At 40.6% G+C, this 23,135-nt stretch overlaps 1 protein-coding gene and 1 non-coding gene across 3 annotated transcripts in view; one reads left to right on the top strand and one right to left on the bottom strand.

Moving 5' to 3' along the window:
* ITGA6 (integrin subunit alpha 6) overlaps positions 1-23,135 on the bottom strand; it is an 84,752-nt gene that overhangs the window by 21,017 nt on the left and 40,600 nt on the right. For both annotated transcript variants that reach the window (XM_052656203.1, XM_052656210.1), the window contains exons 3-13: positions 23,045-23,124; positions 21,115-21,370; positions 19,354-19,485; positions 16,044-16,254; positions 15,145-15,338; positions 14,914-15,002; positions 14,094-14,212; positions 9,110-9,208; positions 8,789-8,850; positions 1,849-2,009; positions 1,532-1,675 (exon numbers count right to left, since the gene is read on the bottom strand). In XM_052656203.1, coding sequence (XP_052512163.1) covers positions 1,532-1,675; positions 1,849-2,009; positions 8,789-8,850; positions 9,110-9,208; positions 14,094-14,212; positions 14,914-15,002; positions 15,145-15,338; positions 16,044-16,254; positions 19,354-19,485; positions 21,115-21,370; positions 23,045-23,124 — 1,547 coding nt within the window. The remainder of the gene's footprint in view (positions 1-1,531; positions 1,676-1,848; positions 2,010-8,788; positions 8,851-9,109; positions 9,209-14,093; positions 14,213-14,913; positions 15,003-15,144; positions 15,339-16,043; positions 16,255-19,353; positions 19,486-21,114; positions 21,371-23,044; positions 23,125-23,135) is intronic.
* Positions 2,862-2,933, top strand: TRNAC-GCA (transfer RNA cysteine (anticodon GCA)). The gene has a single exon. It is a non-coding gene; the product is annotated as a tRNA-Cys (tRNA).

Below are 23,135 nucleotides of genomic sequence, written 5' to 3' on the forward strand. Positions count from 1 at the left end.
TTGAAACTCAACTTTAAAAAAATCTAAGATCATGGCATCTGGTCCCATCACTTTATGGCAAATAGAAGGGGGGAAAGTGGAAGCACTGACAGATTTTATTTTCTTGGGTTCCAAAATCACTGCGGATGGAGACTGCAGCCATGAAATTAAAAGATACTGGCTTCTTGGAAGAAAAGCTATGACAGACCTAGTCAGTGTATTAAAAAGCAGAGACATCACTCCACCAACAAAGCTACACATAATCAAAGCTATGGTTTTTTCCAGTAGTCATGTACTGATGTGACAGTTGGATCATAAAGAAGGCTGAGTACTAAATAACTGAGTACTGAGTAATTGTGGTGCTGGAGAAGACTCTTGAGAGTCCCTTGGACAGCAAGGAGATCAAACCAGCCAATCCTAAAGGAAATCAACCCTGAATATTCACTGGAAGGACTGATGCTGAAGCTCCAATACTTTGGCCACCTGATGCAAAGATGCGAAGAGCTGACTCGTTAGAAAAAACCCTGATGCTGGGAAAGACTGAAGGCAACAGAAGAAGGGGGCAGCAGAGGAATAGATGGCTAGATAGCATCACTAACTCAATGGACATGAATCTGAGCAAACTCTGGGAGGCAGTGGCAGACAGAGGAGCCTGACGGGCTGCAGCCCATGGACATGACTTAGTGACTGCACGAGTGACATTGCAAGTGTCCTGAAAAGCACATAAGCAACTACACGTGATGGCAATAAATACCACAACGTGCAGGTGTAGGCATGGGCCCCTAGGCCTAACTCACTCATGGAAAGCTTAGTCCGTGGGCACCAGAACCAGGGCCTCAGAGCGGACACTCCACTACCAGCTATGTTTTGACAAGTACAAACATTAAATCAAGATGTCACCGGTCCCTAGCCTAACCCTGCAGATGCAGGCATCCTAAACCCCAGCAAACAAACACCCACTGCTTCATTAAGAGGTATACAGCAAGCCACACCATATAAATTTTACTTCCTAAGATTACATAGGCTACATTAGACACTAAATTTTGACTGTTTCATTGTTCATATATTTCGGTTGTGTCTGACTCTTTGCAACCCCATGGACTATACAGCCCACCAGGCTCCTTTGTCCATGGGGATTCTCCAGACAAGAATACTGGAGTGGGCTGCCATGCCCTCCTCCAAGGGATCTTCCCAACCTGGGGATCAAACCTAGGTCTCCCGCATTGCAGGCGGATTCTTTACCATCTCAGCCACCAGGGAAGCTCATGAGAAGAATAAGTTTTATCAATTATAGTCTCAATAAGGCTCAATGGCCAGAAATTATTAAGAAAAACAACTCTCATCTCCAAATTGTATTCTGTAGGTTTCTATATCCATTGTTTACCTGGGAAGCAAATTTTCTCCAAACTATACATATATTAAAAAGCTTATTTAATATACAAAGGAATGGCCTTTAGGGCAAATCAATCACTAGTCTATTGCCTTCAGAGATGTTTGATTTAGCATAATAAAATGGCAAACAATTAGTAAAATGAAAATCAGAAATACTTACATCTGTATGAACAGATTTGGGTTCATTTGAATTCAGAATTGGGAGAACTTCTGGAAGCAAATTCACTCGCCTCCGAGTGCTTGGCTCCTGGATCTCCACTGAAGCAGTTATGGGAATGGGACGCAGTTTATCTCTGATGTTTTCCTGAAAAGAATGCAGAGACGCAATTGAAGCATGCTATAAACACTACCAGGGAACTCCAAAACAATGCTTTCCTTTGTCCTGGATAATGTGTTGCTGGTATTTATATAAAATGTCAGATCTACACTTATGACCATCCATCTGCATGACAGAACTGATCTGTCTGCGGCCCTCACCTGGAGCCAGAGGGTTTCCTCCATGCACGCCTTCTGTTTCTGTCTGTTCAGAGTAAGCTCTTGCGAATACTTGGGCTCAGAACCTTGGTTTCGAAACTGAACTCTTGACGACAGCCCAGATTTTCTTCTTTCCTTTTCAGCTTCCAGAGTGCCCACAATGGCTAGATGAAATCAACAGAATCACAGGAACTTAAAACGTACTCATACACAACACAGCTATAAGTATACTGTTTGTTTTTGATATATTTTAATTTCTCTTAGAACATTTTTTCTCATTGCCATGGTTTTCCTTCATATTTCCTGGCAATGTACATTCTGACTTATGAAGTTTCAAATCAAGCTGTCCTTTCCTGCCTATTACTATGAACAATTTTTAAAGCTACATTTCCTTTGGGCCACGTGGGGGAGCTCGAGAATAAGTCAAAACTTCAGAAACCCGTTAAGAATCAGTTTCACTGCATTTCAAGAACTCACAAGAGTACAACAAACAGGAGGGCAGCCAACCGGGCCGAAGGACCTAAACTGACTCCCTCTTTAACAGTCCGGTGCTTAAATTCCAAAAAGGCCTCTAGATCAACAGCAGCTTCTCCTATGTGGTATCAGGAATGCAGATCCTCAGGCCCAGCCAGACTACTGAACCTGAGGCTGCATTTTAATAAGATCATCAGGTGGTTCTTATACACATTAAAGCGCTCATAAGGAATTGTCTGAAAAAGGAAAAACACATTAGAGATGGAGATGTCTTGATGAAGAATTTAAAGGTAAAACATACTTTCTTTCAGTGGTTAGAGGGCCCCTTTGTCCGTTAAGAAAACTCCCAGAATCAAGGTTTCCACTTCCAAAGCCCCAGAGGGCACATCCTACTTGTGATTACCTATACTAACAGAGCTCGGAGATAAGCTACGATTTGGATGATCAAAATCTCATTTCTTAACTTCAGAATGCATTCTTTGCCAATTCACTGGATATAGCTGCTATGTTTTAATACTTATTTATTAATCACTCACTAACCATCCCTGGTGGCTCAGATGGTAAAGCATCTGCCTGCAATGCAGGAGACCCAGGTTCGATTCCTGGGTTGGGAAGGTCCCCTGGAGAAGGAAATGGCAATCCACTCCAGCACTCTTGCCTGGAAAATCCCACGGACGGGGGAGCCTGATAGGCTACAGTCCATGGGGTCGCAGAGTCGGACACGACTGAGCGACTTCACTTTCACTTTTAACCATCCTTGAACTACAAGGATATCAAACCAGTCAACACTATAGGAAATCAACACTGAATATCCACTTGAAGGACTGATGCTGAAGCTCCAATACTTTGGCCACCTGATGCCAAGAGCCAACTCACTGCAAAAGACCCTGATGCTGGGAAAGACCGAGGGCAGTAGGAGAAGGGGAGACAGATAATGAGACAGTTAAATGGCAACAATGAATCAGTGGACATGAATTTGAGCAAACGCTGGAGACAGTGGAGGACAGAGGATCTGGGCATGCTATAGTCCACGGGGTTGCAAAGATTTGGACTTAACTTAGTAACTGAAAAACAACAAAAAACCATCAGAAGGGGCTTCCCTGGTGGCTCAGTGGTAAAGAACCCACCTGCAATGCAGGTGACACAGGTTCGATCCCTGTGTTGGGAAGATCCCCTGGAAAAGGAAATGGCAATCCACTCTAGTAATCTTGCCTGGGAAATCCCATGGACAAAAGGAGCCTGGCCTGGCGGGCTACAGCCCATGGGGTCACCAAAGAGAAGGTTATGACTTAGCAACTAAGCAACAAAACCATCAGAAGGGAAAGCAAACCAGTGTGTACAGGGTCAGAGAAGCCAGCCTCAGGGAAAAAAATCTGCTCCAGAAAATGAATCCATGTTCTAATAGTCACATTAGAGTTTGGAAGGGACCTTTTTGCAAGCACCTATTTTAATACCCTCTACTTACACATGAAGAACTGGAGACCCACAGAACTAGATGACCGGCCCAGAGTCCTACAGCAAGAAAGAGTCGGCTCCTTTTGTGTAACAAACACAAAAGATAACTGCCTTATAAAGCCTCTCAGATGTGCAGGTTCCCACTTCCCCTAGGCTTCTGCCAGCTGGACCACCCCGCTCTTTCATTTTACCTCTCCTCATTGCCGGGCTAACTCTACTCCTCCTGCAGATTTCAAAATCCAGGAAGCTCTCCCAGCCCCTCCTGGAGGGTCCGACAGTATTCTATTTCTCTCATCACTACACCGGAGAAGGCAATGGCAACCCACTCCAGTACTCTTGCCTGGAGAATCCCATGGACGGAGGAGCCTGGTAGGCTACAGTCCATGGGGTCATGAATAATCGGGCATGACTGAGCGACTTCACTTTCACACACTGGAGAAGGCAATGGCAACTCACTCCAGTATTCTTGCCTGGAGAATCCCAGGGACGGAGGAGCCTGGTGGGCTGCCATCTATGGGGTCTCAGAGAGTCGGACACGACTGAAGTGACTTAGCAGCAGCATCACTACACTTTAAGTCTGCTGCACTGTGAATGCCCAATCACTTTCCCAGGAAAAGCCGCTTCAGAGACCACCTCCAGCTGTTCACCACTGTATTCCCCAGCAACAGCACAATACTTGACATAAACAGGATTAGTAGAATAGATGAACAAACACATCAACACACACCCAATGCTCACTTACATGCACACACATACACTGTCACCATCCTTGTGCTGAAACAATGGCTGTTCCCATACGTAAAACCAAAATTTAGAAACAACAGTTTCAATAGTAATTTCTGTGTCCATCTGAAGAATTCTTAAATGTCATGGCTGCCAAATGGAATGCGCCTCCATTTTAGGCCCTCTGTGAGCATTGACATCATCCATTTATCAGTGACCTGCTAACTTCACAATGAACCAGGCGAAGGCTCACATGCTGAGTGCCCCTCATGCCAAAAGCAGGGGAGTGCGTGGGGGCATTAAAACCATTTATCTACCAAACCCTCTCCAACCTTTTCTGACCCTCCAGACAGTTCACATCATCTTAAAATCCTTGCTGGCCACCTTTGCTGACCTTTGCAGGGGCAAACCAAGTAGAACAGTCATTAAGGCTCAATTATAAATATCTGTAAGGATGGAACACTATATCCAAGGACTGCCGAGTTAAAACAGCCTAGCCGAACAATAAGCTCACACACTCGAACATGGCGAACAGATTTTAGATGTATTAACTCTTGCAGCTTTGTGCAAGTTCTGCTTTATTTGACTTAGAATTTCCCAATACCATGGAAGCAATGGCAATAAAAACAGGCTTGCTTTCAATTTCTTCAGAGGAAAAATGTTCTTTCTATAGTGAAGTGAAAGTCGCTCAGTTGTGTCTGACTCTTTGCAACCCCAAGGACTAAACAGTCCATGGAATTCTCCAGGCCAGAATACAGGAGTGGGTAGCCTTTCCCTTCTCCAGGGGATCTTCCCAACCCAGGGATCGAACCCAGGTCTCCCGCATTGCGGGCAGATTCTTTACCAGCTGAGCCACAAGGGAAGCCCAATCTATAGTGGGCTATCCATAAATACTTGGTTAATGTAGGGGTAGTTATAGAGAATTAATATACACGGCATCAAGGGCAGCATTTAGGCTAGAAGGAAGTTTGTCACTTCTTTTGTAAAAATGATTGATCTGAGGGAAGACAAGAAATGTTCTGATGAGATTTCACATCTTTGACAAACAGTGTGGTTTGAGAAGATGACCAATAGAATAAAAACATGTTTCCTTTCCTCTCCCTGCCTAGTCTCTGTCTTTCTGGTCTCTCTAGGCTGCTTCCAGACACAGTGGTAAAAGGCCCCATGATCCGAGCTGGCAAGCGGAAGGGACCACGGCTGGGTAAAAACAATGCAAAATCTGAGAGGGTGAGAGATTGTGAGAAATCATAAAATATGTTCTATTACTGAAAGCCACACAAAGAACAGTATTTTCTATACTCGGTAAAATATCGGCTACTTCAAGAGCAAAGTAAAAGGCCACAGCTCCTCTGGGGGTGGGAAGTCCTGATACATGCACACCACACTGCAAGGTCTGCAGAGCTCATGGAGGGACAATAGAGGGGGAGGGGGCCCAGAGGGGCCTAAAAAGGTGAAGGAGATGAAGAACTCTCCTGAGGACAGTTTAAAATCTGGGAAGATGAAGGCCAGGTGGGTTTATGACAGCATGGATTGGGTGAAGGCAGACTTATTTATTTGTGAAGTTCTGGGATATCATAAAGGGACATCTTTTTTTCATAAAGAGAAGAAATACTCAAGGTAACATGGAGAAGCCTTAAGAAAACTCATTCCATCTCAAAGAGAAGTAAAAACTGAAAACCTTGAGAACCACCCTGTCCTTCCAGAAAGGTTTCCTTGGCGGCTCTGCTGCACTCGTACACCTAGCCGCTGGGACCACTGCCGGGAGCCAGCGTGAGGAATTCCACCCGTGACAAGGTCATGCAGGTCATGCGGCAGAGCTCTGATGGCAAGGCTAATCAGACCTCAGGTTTTCCCCCTGGAATTTCCTGAGCATCCACCCCCCAAAAATAAGAACCTGCCTGCTTTTCCACTCTTCTAATATTCTCTGGAAAAAGTCAACTCAGGACTTTAGTCTTCTGCATTTGAAAGGGATGTTTCAGTTAAACCCCCTCTGATAACTCTCTAGCTTGCCTAACAGGTTCCCCCGGACCTCTTACAGCTTGTGAATTGCTTACAGCCCCCCAGCTGCGAGAGGCACAAAGCTTAAAAGCATCTTAGAGATACAGAGCCTTTTCTAAACAGTTAAAAATCATATTGGTAGAGGGTTTTCACTATTGACTCAATGACTGCTGCCAGGCCTCCATACTCTTTATCTTTTAGGCACCTGGGAGGATGTTAATCAATGTAAACGGGATATGGAAAAAGATATATAGTAGTTTTGATGTTAGCAACTCTAGACTTTTGAGTTAATTACTTTTCTCTTTGTTATATATCACTGCACTCCTCTTGTGTCCTTGCTATGTAAGAATGTAACTTTATTTAGTGCTTTCTGAGAGTGGCACCAGACTTTGGGAAGATCAACACAAATAAGTCTTCTGGTTGACAAACCGTTATCAGAAAAAAGGCTGTAAAATGTTAATTGGCCCTTTTGGCAGGAAGATGACGTGAATTACCTAAGATTTGTGTATACAACTAGGTATGCAGAGAGAAAAGCCTGGTTTTGATAAGAGTCTGGGCTGCTAACGCTGCATAACTTTGTGTTACCCATTGATCTCCATGTTTTATCAAAAGTATAAAAGACCTTCTGAACAACAGAGGACGGGGCCAGTCGCTGCTGGACTGGTTTCCCCCGTGTCTCCTCTTTACTCTAATTTCAGACTGAATTCCCATCTGGAGTGGGGCGGCTCACTAAGTCTACTTACTTGCCCTGGCTTTTAAGACCCACGCGAAAGGGAGCCTAAGGAGGGGCACCCTTAGATATTCAAGTGGGCGCCGGTGGCCCAGCGTAGATGGTGCAAGCTCCTTGTCTGGAACTTTATTGGCCTTCCCTGTAAGCCAAGTTATTCAGCCTTCTTTCTCCACTTAATTTTCCTACAACACTATTTCCTCCTAATCTAATCTTTTATTAATAAATAAATAGGTTTTTTCCTCGCCAACGCTGTCCCCGCTTTGAATTCCCTGGATCCACCGGGGCTGGACTCCGGCAGACCACGGCTGACCCAGGAAGGAAATCACCTTCACTCTGCACTTCCTCTTTGGGGAAAAGATGTCTTTAGATTCCTAGGCCCCCAACTTTACTCTGGCTTACTCCTGAAGAGGTATAGCTGCTACTAAAACACACCAGAGAAGGCCTTGGTGATCATCACTATTGTGAGAGTATCATTAAAAATTTGTCAAACCCTGTGGCAAAACTCCTGTCTTTCTTATTTAAAAAAAAAAAAAAAAAAGTGAAGTAGAATAAGACCTTATGAATGACAACCTGCTTTCACCACCTTGAAAAAGTGAAATTCAGTCGTGTCCAACTCTTTGAGACCCCATGGACTGTAGCCTGCCAGGCCCCTATGTCCATGGCATTCTCCAGGTAAGAATACTGCAGTGGGTAGTGATTCCCTTCTCCAGGGGATCTTCCCAACCCAGGGATCAAACCTGGGGTCTCCTGCATTGCAGGCAGATTCTTTACTGTCTCAGCCACCAGGGAAGCCCTTTCTCCACCATATCTCATCTGAACTCTGCCACAATCCTACGTAGTTAATTCCCATCAGAGGCATTTATTTTTAACTGATAGGAAAATAAAAACTCAAACATTATGGGATTAGCTCTGTGTTGAAGCACCAGATCCAGGAGCAGAGCCCAGGTCTCTTGAGTTCAAGCCCAGTCTTCAGGTCCCCCCAGGCCCACACTCAGGGACACAGCATGGGAGTTCTGGACCACAGAGGCCTCTGGGAGGGGACCCAGCAGCGAAGAGACTAGAAACTGATAATTTATTCAAGTAGGACTCAGGTTCCTGCAGTCACTCTTCTACAACTACCACCCGCCACCTCACAACCACAAAACCAATTTCCCACCCTGCTTTTCAAAGACAGGCATGGAGGAAACGGTTGTGGCGGCAAATGAGTACTCATCCAAGGCAGTCATTCTGCCCTAAACCATCCGCTCTGGAAAACTCAAATGGGGACCAAATGCATTTTTTCCCTCCTGTGCTTCACTCTTCTGATTAAAAAGAAGATGACAGACTTAGTTCTTTAAATCAGAATTTATGGACCCATGTTGGCCACTACAGTTTTGTTCTTCTAGTTATTTATTCAGAACTTTTCAACCTGGCAGACAGAAAAGATCTACTTTCAGTTGGTTCACTTTGTTGTACAGCAGAAACTAACACAACATTGTAAAGCAATTATACTCCAATTAAAGGAAATTAGGCAAAATAAAGATGTTCAGATAAGCACACAAACAAAAAGTACTAGGTACTTACTTATTGAAGGATTGTAACCGGTGGGTTTAGCCGTATATTCAAAACAGGCCTTAACCTTGAGACTGTATAAAATCAAACACATAGTCATTAAGAAATGCCTTACTGCCCCGGAAAAAAAAAAATCTCAACACGTTCCTCATCCTCATATCCCCCCAGTGACGACCGATGAGTAAAATGTTATATATCCACTTGACAAGATTCCTCTTCCCTTTCCCTCCCCATTTCTCTTAATCTTCCCTGTGGCTCCTCGGGGCAACCGGGTCACCATAAAGCAGAGATATGAAACTGTGGGGGAAGAGTTGACACAGCGCAAATGCTCACCATATCCCACTAGGCGCCCCACAGAGCGTCTTCTGACGGAGATCGATTCTGTTAGGTGTCACTGTGACGGTTTGCTGAATATTAATCACAGGCCGGGATCTGAAGACAAAGGAGAAGACCAGCTCAGCCTTTCGCTACCTGGATGTAAGATGAGCTCACGGACACAGGCATCCTCAGATGCTGCATCTTAAAAACCACAGGAAAAACTCTGTTTCCCAATGTTACTCCTGCTCCCCCGCTGCTAAAGAAAATAGCTGTTAACAGACGTAATTTAAAACATGATGACGTGATATTTATAAAACTGTTTAAACTTGACACATTCAAAATTATAAATTGTTTTATATTAAAAATTTTAATATTAATGGTGTTTTTAAACTGAAAGAATAATATGGACAATATGTAAAAAGTTCCAGAGTTTTCAGGTGAATATGTCTCATCCCCACCCAAACTCTCAAGGAGCTTTGCATGTCCTTCCAGACATATCAGTCTGGTTCAATTAAAAATACTATTTAAAATTAAATATAAAACAAGCATTTCTTTTTAAGTGGGAGTTCTTCATGCTTACTGGTCTGCATGTTGCTTTTTCTCATTCATATTTCAGAGGTCTTCGCATATCTCTACACACAAATCTAGTTGTTTCTCACAGCTGGTGGTGTTGCATCTACCAACGGAACATCATTTATTCAACCAGTCCCTTAATCAGTGGACATTTATAATTTTGTAAGGCTTTCAGCTGACAAACATCCTCACATACACATCTATGTACATGTATGTGTCCTAAGTTCATACATCTGTTTATCTGCAGGATAAATTCTTAAGCAGAATTTCTGAGTCAAACAATATATGCATTTTTAATTCTGGGTAATCTTGCCACCCCCCCTCCAAAAAAAAAAGCTCCATAAAGGTTATACCAACATACTTCTAACACCTGGGGTGCTCACTACCAGGATTTCTACACATATGTGAATTTTAGTAATGTAGGCAAGTCCTGATCTCACAGGTCCCCATCTTACAATGTCTGAGCTTCCTATCCTCCCTGGGACTCTGCTATCTCCAACCTCACGTGCTTGCCAGTACTGACCACAACTCTCCTACCCCCACAATATCTCTATAAGCAAAGCCTAGAATCCTTTATCCTTTCCTATCTCTACCTTAACCCAACCTCACAGACACACAAGCAGCAGAGTCCTACACCTTTAGCCCTTCTCACCATGTAAAAACATCATCTTTCTCCCTTATATATTCTTCCCTACCTGCCACAGCCAAAGGGGTCACCAAGGGCCTATGGCTTGATCCCTGCACCACTGCCACAGGAATGCAAGGGTGTGGTGGTTGGGGCTGCGAAAGGGCTGGGCAGACGGTACACCTCTCGCCTCTGTCACTCCCCACATCAACTCAGAGTGGCTGCCATGGTTCCATCAGCACAGGGATTCAGTCACGCCGCCTTTGGTGGGTTCGTGGTAAACCCAGGCATCCTGGAGAATAGTGTTCCACAGCCAAATGTACTCCACATTCCTAAGAGCTAGTCTGAACTTCTGGAATCAGTCTGTAGGCCAGACAGAGTGAGCACCTTCATGGGGAAGGCAGGAGCCAATAAAACGGCAAATGACGAGCACATTTTCTTCATTCCCCTTTATCTTAACTGTTTATCTTTCTATTGTTATTTTACATTGGAGATACTGCAGGTTAGGTTGCAGACCACAGCAATAAAGCAAAGACTGCAAGAAAGGAGTCACTTGAATTTTCTGGTTTCCTGTAACTTACGTTTTCAGTATACTGTAGTCTATTAAGTTGCAAGGGAATTATGTCTAAACAATGTACCTGCCTTAATTAAAAAATACTTCATTGATAAAAAAAAAAATGCTAATCTGCATCTGGGCCTTCAGGAATTCATAGCAGTAATATCTAAGGTCACCATAATTAAAGTAATAGTAAATGAAAAATGTTACAAGAATTACCAAAATGTGACAGAGAGACATGAAGTAAACACATGTTGGGAAAATGACACCTTGCCACAAGCCTTCAATTTAAAAAAAAAAAAAAAACCAACGAAAAACTCCCACAGTATCTGTGAAGTACACTAAAACAAAGTGCAATAAAATGAGGTATGCCTGTAGGTATGTTTCTAAAGTTATGAGCACATATTTAGAAAGCAAAAAGTTCATAAATGTTTTAATACCAGTTGCTACAGATGCTAGAGTGTTTTACATATAATAGTATTAAGGCTTTGGTGCTGCATACATTTCAAAATATTTTAACACACACTTCTGCCTAAATCCTGTTTTTAAACATACAATATACACAATTTTCAGAACACATTATATATGGAATCGTAAAAATGCCTCTTAACACTTAAAGCAAATCTTATTGCCCAGCTGTCTTGTGTTTAATGGGCATTTACTTATTAAGTATTAATACTTAATTATTAAGTATTAGTATTAAGTACTAGCATGATTTAGTGGAGACTGACATTGGGAAGATGTAGGTACCACGCCCTGCTCTCACAGGATCCAGGCTCAAAAGCACAGGCAAGTCTTGGGCCTCTGTTTTTCTTATTTGTAAAATAGGAAAGTTATCTTACTAGCTAAGGCTTTTGAAATTCATTTTCATACTATCTATGAGGAAAGAATTAACATGTATACAGGATTCAGAGTCAACCTACTTATGGGGACAGGAAAGTAAGGGTATTAAAATATCAGTTACATACGGATACAAACATTTAACTAGCTAAAGACAGGTTATCTCCTGGGGAAGTCTTGGTAACCAAATTTTGTTACAGGAATTCAAGTCTTCTTGACACCAGAGGTATGTATCTCAAACTAGAAGTTCAAATTGCTCTTTGATGGAAGCTGCTAAAGTAATTGAATGTTATACTATACTCTTCTACCTTTTAAAAATGTTGACTATTTTAAGGTTAATACCTAACACATGAACAGAGAGAAACAGGCATATAAAGGCAGTAACAGACATTCATTCACTTTTTTTTTAACTTCTTCCTTTGGCCTAATATTCCAGATACATTTTTCTCCACTTACTTTCACGTCTCCCACTTTTGCCATCTGTAATGTCTCTTCTGGTTCTTAGCTTTCTCATAAAATGACTTTCATAGATCTTGCCATTTAACTAGGAGACTATTTTTCTATAGTATTTTATACCACATTATATAAATACACAGTATATTCTGTCTTTTTTTAAAGTAGTATTATCTTCAAAAGTATCCTGGTGTCAGTTTATTATCCCCAGGGGTTTTGGTTAGGATACTCTTTTAGATATAGAGGCAACATCTATGCTTGGCATCCTTCCAGAAGAATACAGAGCAACGGCGGTACCAAGTGTACACATGACATACAGATTACTTTTCATTTAGGGTTTTGCTGTACATTGTTGCCCATTTCTTTGAAGAGATTCTTTAGATAAAAATGACTATAAAGCCAAATGGTTTTTTTAAAAAACAAAACCCAAATGGTTCATTTTCACCAACGATCAAAGAATTGCAAATTCAATCAAAAGATGAGATCACACCACAGTGGCAAAAATTAAATAGATTCATCCTGTTGGGATGGTAAAGGTGTGAGAAAATGGGCCCTCTGGTAGGTTGCTGCTGTGAGCATAAATTGCTACAACTTTTCTGTGGGTATGTGTAAGGGTTTCCCAGGTGGCTCAGTGGTAAAGAATCCATCTAGCTGCCAATGCAGGCGATGAGAGTTCAATCTCTGGGTCAGGAAAATCCTCTGGAGGAGGAAATGGCTACTCACTCCAGTATTCTTGCCTTGGAAATCCCATGGACAGAGGAGCCTGGCAGGGTGCAGTCCATGTGGCTGGAGTCGGAGACTGGCTGGGTATGCATACACACACATGATGAATACAAAAATGTGCTAACCTTGATCCCAGCAATTCTATTTCTAGGAATTTTTCTTTAAAAAATTCCATTACATGGAGATATATATACAATGCACCGTCTAACACACTGTTTATAATAGCTAAAAGTCACAGACTATCTAAAAATTCCATCAACCAAGGACTCATTAAATGCGTATTATGGAATAACATTGAGCTTTTAAAAAGAATAAGATTGATATATCTGTATTAACAAGGAGAGAATATGGAAGAGGTTAATTTTTACAAATCAGAATAGAAGACAGCAGTTACAGTATGGCTGTTTGAGGATACCCTAGAAGTGGAGAGAGACTCAAAACTATTAAAAGTTGTTTGATGGAAGGAAAGAATACTGGAAAACTTGCACTTAACTGCAATTCTGTATTAACCTTTAAAAAAAAAAAAATGTGCTACTTTTTAAATTAAAAAAAAATGTTTTGCACAATTTTTCCTGGCAATTTCCAGCAGTGATGGAATTGTTGGGATAAGGCCACTGAGACACAGCTGATGGGCAAACCGCTGCAGCCTTTCTGGAGATCATTTTGGTTGAAGGAATCACAAGTCCTAAAACACACATGCCCTTCAACTTCGCCACTCACTTTTAGGAAGTTATCATAAGGAAATAATCTAGGACATGAAGAAAAGTAAGGATGCTCACCAGCTTTGTGTATTAAGGAAGTAAACCACCAAACCTGGAAAGCAACCTAACTGTCCAATGACAGTATGACAGTATGGCAGTTGTTAAATAAACTATGACCCAAAATAAACAACCCAAAAGTTGTTAAATAAACACATGACCCATGTGATGTCTCAGGCAACCGTTAACTTCATTTCAGAAAAGTACTCAACAGGGAAATAACCCACTATGGATTATACTCACTCACAGAAAAAGGCCACTATTCATTACAAACCAGCAAAAGCAGGTTACAAAACGATATGTACATTACAATCTCAATGTTGTTAAACATACATGTATATTCACAGGAAAAAACCTAGACTCTGCCTTTGAAGTACAGTTGTTACAAATTCCAATTCAAAAGGTCAAAAAAAACCCCAACCCTAGTGTAAGTAGATTTACCAAACAAGCTCAAAGCCAGAGATTACACACCTGAATATAGTCACTGAATCTGAGAGGGAACCAACAGCAACATCAGGGTAGGAATTTCTATCAAGGTCCATGTTCCCAGCAATTGAATATCCAAAAAAAGGTGCTTTACCCTCAAGAACCTGAAAGGAACAGGGCATCAGAACGGACACCTGGCTACTAAGAAAAGTCTTTCATTTATGCTATGAAGATAAGTCTCTTTTGAACTGAAGTTAAAGAGTTTACTTACAAATTATATTAAATCACAACTGAATTATAAATAAGTACACACATGATCAAACATTCCATGCATTTTATTTTCACAAGTTACCTGATTTATGGTGTATCTCAAAAGACAGAAGAGAATTTTTGATAACCTTATGTACCATATTAAGTCAATCAGTGTATTTCAAACCAAACTTCTCTTCCTGCCCTCCAAATGTCTTATTTTCCTCTAAAGCAATTTTTAGATTTTGATATCTGATTCTCTATGCAATTACAATCATCTCTTATGTCTGTCCAGTTTCATCCCTTCTTAATATGCTACTAAAGGAAATATATCACATTCTATCTCTTTATGCTGTCAGGGTAGAACAGTCTTTTCCTTTGGCTTAGTTTGATCCTTAGTTTACCAAAGAAATTTTACAATTTAAAACAAGCAGCTCATTGCATTTAAATCTGTTTATAAGCTATCTTCTAATACATTTTTTATAAAACCAAAGTTCATACTATTTTAGACTTGTAAGTAACACATGATAGTGTGAAAATTCACATAAACCTAAACAATCCATTGGAAAGAAAACTACTGAGACCTTAACTGTAGAAATCCAAGTTATCTGGTTACCTGTGTTGGTTTGGTATTTATTCCATTCGCAGATCCATGATAGATAAAAACCTTCCCCTTACCATCATAGGGTGCTCCAACTGCAATATCTGTTAACAACACCACGTTTTAACAAACGTCACATTTTAAAAGCATTCCAATACAATGTTTTAAAATAGATCATGAGGACTCACTATTTTAGACAATCACATAATCTATAAATCATGACCATTTCACAATCTATTTGTCTACCTGGGTAGCCATCTTGATTAATATCACCAATATTTTTGACTGCAATGCCAAACATAGAATCTTTGGTTCCATTAAGACGAATCGGCTTGACGTTATTCCATCTGCCTTGCTGGTTAATGTAGACATACGCTGCACCTCCAACTTCTCCACTTCTATCAAAATACTGTGGGGCTCCAATAACTATATCTTGCCATCTGAAAACATAATGAGGGGAAGAACTGTGAACCACTGGCCAAAATATCAGCAAGCTTAGGGAGAATCCCACATGAATGGGTACTAAGGACACAAAGAGATACAATAAAGAAGACCTCAAATCTGGAATTTCTATCTCATCAATTGAAGTATTTTTTTAAAAAACTAGGTAGCCTCTAATAACACCCAAAGGAAAACATCAACTGTAAGAACTTGAAGCCAGTTTCCAAGTTACATCTATAGTGCAGAGAGCCTCCCAGTAAAGATTCCACTCCCTTCCACCTTTGACCTTCTACCAAAGACGCAGATTGGCACTATCAACCAGAGACCTTTGTATCAACTTTGTCACCAATCCCTACTTTCAAGAGGACATTCTGGCTGCTCCAAAATCCCCTTAAGAAACCACAGAACAGAACCACGTAGCTGTCATTTTTTTTTTTTTTTAGTTAAATTTTAATTTTCACAGACCCATGGTCCTAGGACATAGTAAAAACTGAAGCCTGAAAATGTAATCCTACACCCTAGAGAGGGTAATGAATGTCTGCTACCAAAATATAAGTGAGGAAGACTGATGGGATGGTAAAAATTTGGCAGCAGAAATATTCTTTCCATCAACTAACCTGGAAGGGTATTTCCTCTCAACACCTATAGAAGCCAGAGCAGCAATGAGTTCTTTGCAAATGTAAAATAACCTCAGAGGCTCTTACCCATCTTTGTTGAGGTCCACCACTGCCACGTCATAGCCAAATGAAGAAGCCAGCCCTTCCCCATCAAATATGTGCTCAGGGAGAAGGTGTGCAGACTTCAGGTCTCTTTTAAGCAAAACCACAGCTCCACTATGATTGGCTCTAGGAGCACCAGATACAAAAGTGATCTCATCTTTGGAAACAATACCTTTCCCTGAGTCCAAAGAAAAGCCTAGAAAAACAAAACATGGTACTTATCAACTCTGTTTTTCAGGAGGTATCTAACAGTGGTTACTTCATCACTACCTTTCGTTTCCCACCACTCTCCTTCTGACCCTCCCCACAAGCTATCATATCTATGATAAGAATTACAGCACCAAGAGATGTGACTCAAGCACAAAATAGTAGGTGTTTCCCTGTTAAGGTATTTAAAGAAAAGCACCTGTGCTTAGTTAGCATTTGTGTAACTTCAATCATGAAGCATACATGTTACTTAAGAATCAGTTCAAACTCCATTCCAATACTGAAACTGCTGTAAAAGGAGATCAAGCTAGATACTAAATTATCAAGGGAAAGTTACATCCTGTACACCAAGATGCAACCTGACATAGCATAATTGAGTGCCTATGGGTCTTGCTATAATGCAGTGATTAGTTAACTTCTATATTCATCAATCTCTCTGGTCATCAGGCAATAAAAGAATGCTAACAACATTAATATACCACAGCCAGCATTTTACTCCTTAGGGCCAACTTAGTTCTCAGACAGAAACATGCAAACAAAATCATGACTGATGAGATTTGAGAACCTAGCGTAAACAATAGAGGTGAGCAAGCTGTCATCCGTATCAATTACACACTTGTTCGGAGGGCAGAAAAACATTAGAAACCTCATCATAAAGCATCAGGTAGGATGTCAGATTACCAACTGAGGTTAAATGGCAAGCAGACACAAATGTCCACACATCAAAATTGTCCAAATAAAGCAAACCTTCCTATGTGAAGATGAGGCAGATGCAGAATACTACAAGCTCACCCTTTTAATTGGGTTTTGTTTACGAAAAGCATCACCACTACTGTTGCAGTTCTCAAATTGTGAAGTGAGTTGAAAAACAGGAAGAGCTACAAGTTTAGAAAAGAGACACAATTGAATCCAGCTCTGGAAGCCATTCTGGCTGCAGAGCCTCAACCGCGGCATGCTTTCTGTGTGTGCTTCACTTGAAATGAAATAGAAAATAAAAAGATTTATGCTCTGTATGGATCAAAAAAAAAATTTTTAAATGACCATGACCAAGACCATTTATTTGTCATCTCAGAGGTCACAAACCTAGGTAGCTATTCATCATCACATCAGGGGATGTGTCGGGCTGCTCCCTGGGAGGCTGTGTTTTATAAACAAACTGATCAGGATCTGTATAGGAAACGCTGGTCAAAAACAGCAGGCCTGTACACATGCACGGGACAGAAGAGATTGAAGAAAAAGCAATTATGCTTGGTAAGAGGCACACTGGCTACTGCCGTGCTCGCAATGATGAGGCCACCACTGCATCCGGCAAGCCACCCTCTTTGCCAGCTTCCAAACCTCACGCAGATCATTTCCCTCCTAAAACCTGCTGATTTTTTTGAAATGACAGATGCACAGACAGCCAAAATGTAGCAGTAGAAATGTGGCACTATTCTCTCCACCCCGACCCAGTACCCGCTTTTGAGGAAATCCATTCTGAAAGTGGCAAATGTGTTTAATAAAAAAAGTTTAATAGTTTCATGTGTTCCAATAGACACTAAGATAAAATCCATGGGCATCTATCTTAGGAACGCAAGTGTTGGCTTCTTGACCAGAACCATTAAGCTGAAATGGCATAAACTAATCCCTAAGTAACTCATTTGAAGAGGTTTTCTGTTAAAATTTATTCAAATAAAATACTGGCTTATTGATAGTATTAATATTTACCTTGAAAATAATTTTACCCTGGAAAATCCTATTTAATAATTGAGACTGCAAACCACTCAGCCCTGTGTTCCCCTCCTGTTCTGCAAAGCCACTGACAGCATTCACATACCCAGCTGCTTCCCACCCTGTCCCAATCATTTTCATGAGCATTTCTTCCCTTGGCTGGGGGATTATTAATTGTGTGACCTCGGACTAGGAAATTTCCCTCAGTCACAGGGATTTTTTCGCCCATCAGCAAAAGGAAAATAATACTTATTTTATAATATAGTTGGAAAGAACAAATAAAACCTATAAAGTAGTAAGTAATAGTGTGTGATTTATAGCATACAGTAGGTGCTGAACAAATGGTAAGTATAAGTTTTCTCCATCCTATCTCTTCACATCAAGTTTTTAATTTAGGGGTGGGGGAGTTTCTGAAAAGTTTTTTTTAATTAACAGTATTGTTCATATATATCTATATAATTAGAACAATTTTTAAAGAATATGTTTACTAATACCTTGTTTAGAATTATTTTTAGATCTACACCCATTTTTTTCCCCTCTTTAACCTTCCATTGTTCTAGTAAGATCTCCAGCATATGGTACTTCTCTATTTTTTAAAAAGAATAGGATACTATTTAGATTTAGTAGATTTTTTACATTTTTTCCAAGAATTACACAGTAATTATTCTTTATGTCAACTCATACCAAGAATTAAAGCTTTTAAAAGCCTTTGTGTAATTACCATAATGCACATGAATAATTTAGGACACCCATTAGTAAGGCAAACAAGCGTCAGGAGTTAAGGAATTGGCACTTAGACCACAATCTGGGTGTCCTCGGAGCTGCTTTAGCAGTGTGGCTCTGGCTCGGCTGGAAAGCCCCCGTGCCACCCGCCAGGGGCCTTGTGACAATCCAGAAGCAAGGCCAACCCTTGGAGAGGGGCAGTCGCAGAGGATGGACCTGGAGGTCCTGACCTGCCACTTAAGAGTAACTTCATAAATGCAGCTCTTCAAGAGTATCTCTCCGAAAAGAGACTCTGAAGGGAGAGGAAGACAACTCGGCCTCTTGCTTACAAGCATGCATTGTGTCACGGCTGCATGGACCGCCTGGTGCGGGTTACAGAAGTGGACGGTGGCTCAGGAAACAGACCTCCAGGCAGGACAGAAGGTTTTAGGAGACAGTAGGTTTCCTCCTGCTTTGAGACAGCTCAGGTCAGATACCCCAAGTATATCAGTCAGAATACCTCAGGGATCACCAAGCTCTAAACTCCACTAAATGCAGCCACAGGCCCCCAGCCTCAGTCTGGCCCTTTCTCAGCCTCGCAGTCCAGGGTCCTGTGACAGCAGCGTCACACAGAGGCATCTGAGGAGGCAGGCACGTCATCTACTCTCACGCCTACCTAAGTAACTGTTGGCAGGAACAGGAACTAGACTTTCATCATGATCAGTCTCTCCACCAACTTCATAAGGCCCATCTTCAAAGATGTTCATGTCAAAAAAAGTATTATTCTTTTGCTCTACGCGAACAATCCCTGAAAGAATGAAATGGTAAAAAAGAAAAAAAAATGAAGATGAAACAAAATAAAACAGATGGTTCTAATAAACATTCCTGATGTTATCATTAAGTTCAGAAAGAAAAGTTTGGAGGGACAAAAGGAAGAAGGTGACTTTTGAGGTTATTAAAGTTAAAAAATCCTGTTTGTGTAGATTTTTACATCAAACAAAACTGTTCTAGTAATAAAAAAAATGCACACGTGTTTTCATGAATTATCTTTATAATGCATGAAAATGGAATTATAGATGGAAAATGGAATGCTTAATTAACTAAACCTACAGAAAACTCTTTAATTATATGAACCTGATATATTTTATATTTTCTATAATCCTAAATCAATTTACCTTCTCTACTATGGTGTGAAAGCAAGATTAGTATTTTGATATTTTCTTCCAATCATTTTTAACCAGAGATTTTAAATCTTCAAAAAATTTTCAGACATAATCATTGAAAAGAGAATATCTCACATAATAAGTCTACTATGTGATTTTTTTTTTAAGTGGTAACATTTTAAGTCAGCATTTACAAAGCAGGCAAGATGTATTTCCCAGAAATTAAAACATACATAATTGGTGGGTGTTTTTATTTTGTTTTACCATGTATGCCATCTCTTGCTAAAATAAAACTATTTCTAAATTCCGTGTGTTATTAGGTCAAGATAACCCAACAAATGCTGCTATGTGGAAGATTCAGCTGAGGGTGGGTAGCCTGAGGAAATTATTCCCAAAGGTTGCTATGAATGACATACCCAGGAAGGTGTTCAAGGACCATTCCTAACAGAAATCAAAACTCGGAAATTTCTGAATGAACAATGAAAAATTTTCCCAATGTTTTTCTGACTATACAAAATGTTAGAACATAGGATTTATTACAATAAATTTCTTCCCCAAAAATCTTATTTCTGAATCAGATGTATTACTCTTCGCTATGAATTAGAATCAGGTAAATTGTCCTTTATAATAGAGCAGTTTTCTACATCTGCTTAATTTCTTCAGAAGTTGAACTTTTATTACGGGGGCACTGACCGTGTTCCTCCAGGCAAAAAATGTGATGTCGTGCCCTTCACCTACATCTTGAAATGATTTAAACAATATCATTCAACAACCTTTCCACAAGTTACCTGCGATCATCTCAAAATTTCCTAATTTCTTATCTGTCTTTCTAACTACCCTGCTTTATTAGCAAAACATAGCCCGAGTAATACATGACTAAAGAAATGTCTGTATCAATATAATATTATTTGCATACAACACCACTCAATTCTTCTCAGTTTTCAGATCCCTATGTTAAAATCAAAACTTTCAATTTCATCAGACAAGCAAATATAAGACAGCAAAAACTAATGCTAACTATATTTTTACAAAAGGAAGTTAATTAGTTATATGAATGTAAATTGCTGGCAAAGGGAAAAAAATCTTAGAACATAGATTTTGACTATTGTTTTTAAAAATCAGAATTAAGATATTTTAATAATCCTACTCTACTTCTATAATATAAAAATGCCTTATGACACATTCTGTTTTAACTTAAAATGTACTAAATCATGGTGCATAGGCAGAAATTATACAGTCATTCTAATCTCCATTTCTATAAATATATGGCATACCTTTCCAGTTATAAGTGCCTGGGGCTCCAAACGCAATGTAATGGAAGTCTTTAGTAAAAGTAGCTGCTACACCTTGCTGGCAAGAACCAAATTTTTCATGACCTCTCAATCGGCCATCACAAAAACTCCAGTCTCCTCCATCCATATCATCTTCAATCCTGAGATTCTGACTTAGGACGTAGCACCTTCCAAAGATGTCTCGGGATTCCTGCTTTGTATTAACATGTTGTCTTTTTTCATATCGATGAGCACACGTCTGCAAGCAGATGAATAAAGGAACCCACATGTGTTGGCAAACCTGAAGTTTTTCATTACAAACCAATGGAATTGTCAACAATCAAGAGGTTAATTCTAAACGGGATGTTAAATGTGTCCTCATCCTGAGACTAGGCCAGAAAACCAGCAAATATTCCCCAAAGTTGCAAGAAACAGACCATTATCCAGCACAGGACTTCTGTCTTATCGTCACCCAGAGAATAATGCTGCAATCTAAATATTGAAGGCCAATCTGTAATCCCCTGGAGAAGGAAATGGTAACCCACCCCAGTATTCTTGCCTGGGAAATGCCATGGACAGAGGAGCCTAGCAGGCTACAGTCCATGCGGGCGTAAGAGTCAGATATGACTTAGTGGGACTTCCCAGGTGGCGCCAGTGGTAAAGAACCTGCCTGCTAATGCAGGAAACATAAGAGACGCAGGTTTGATCCCTAGGTCAGGAGGATTCCCCGGAGGGCATGGCAACCCACTCTAGTATTCTTGCCTGGAGAATCCCATGGACAGAGGAGCCTAGCGGGCTACAGTCCATAGGGTCGCACCCGACTGAAGCAGCTTAGCTCACATGCACACACACATGACTCGGTGTTTAAACAACAACAATCTGCAATTCACAGGCAATTTATTTGTAAATTTACCTGTCACATAAACAATGGGAAACACCTTATTTAATCTTCTCAATTTAACTGGCTTTTAGTGGCTACATAAACCTTCATATCAGTATGTTCACGAAAAGAAGGAACATGTTCCAGAGGAGAGAAATCATGGACATATTTTCCCAAGAACTGGGCTAAAACAAAGGCATTTTCCTTTTATCCATACTATTTCCTCACAATCAATCCTATCTTAACTTATCCTTTAAACTCTGAGATTAAGTTTATTTTAAAAGGCAGAGAAAAGTCATACTGCCGGGAGAGACTAAATAAACTCTAATTTTCACATATGGGTATTCATGGCTACCCTCCATATAACACAGGCTGAAACACAATGTCCAGGTCAATATCCTATAATGCATCTCCTTAAATGTAAAAATTCAATACTTGGTAAAATTCTCATTTTTCTCAAAATTCTACATAAATTTGTTACAGCAACCAGATTTTGAAAGAGACAGAAAGACCGTCATGATCCAGTCTGGCACCTCCAAGGCCACCTAACACATTCCATCGAACAACCCTTTTTTCTTGGCTACCACTTCTATCTGAAGTAGCCCAGAAACTTAAGAGTTTAAAATGATCTGATCCTTACTTTGCATGACCATTCCCATCCTTTTGTAACTCATCTATAATAGCTGCATAGTTCCTAGGACAAAAACCATGTAAAGCTTTGCTTTGGTTTTTCAAGACCACCTAAAGTTGTAGGGACATTCAATAAAGGCTTTTAAGTAAGTTTTTTGGATCTAAACGTTCTAAGGAAAAGCAGCTTGTAGAGCTGTCGAACATGACTGAGCGACTTCACTTTCACTTTTCACTTTCATGCATTGGAGAAGGAAATGACAACCCACTCCAGTATTCTTGCGTGGAGAATCCCAGGGATGGGGGAGCCTGGTGGGCTGCCATCTATGGGGTCGCACAGAGTCGGACACGACTGAAGCGACTCAGCAGCAGCAGCAGCACAAAACGGGCACTCAGCGCAGAACGGACACATCTCTGTATACTTACCACAACTTTGCCGCCTGGACCCTGGCTTTGGACAGTGACTCCCATCCACTGATCTTCCTTGCTTTCCGATGAAGGGTCAGCTGCGGAGAAA

This window comes from Budorcas taxicolor, chromosome 2 (genome assembly GCF_023091745.1).
Source record: "Budorcas taxicolor isolate Tak-1 chromosome 2, Takin1.1, whole genome shotgun sequence".
In the NCBI taxonomy this organism is placed as follows: Eukaryota; Metazoa; Chordata; class Mammalia; order Artiodactyla; family Bovidae; genus Budorcas; species Budorcas taxicolor.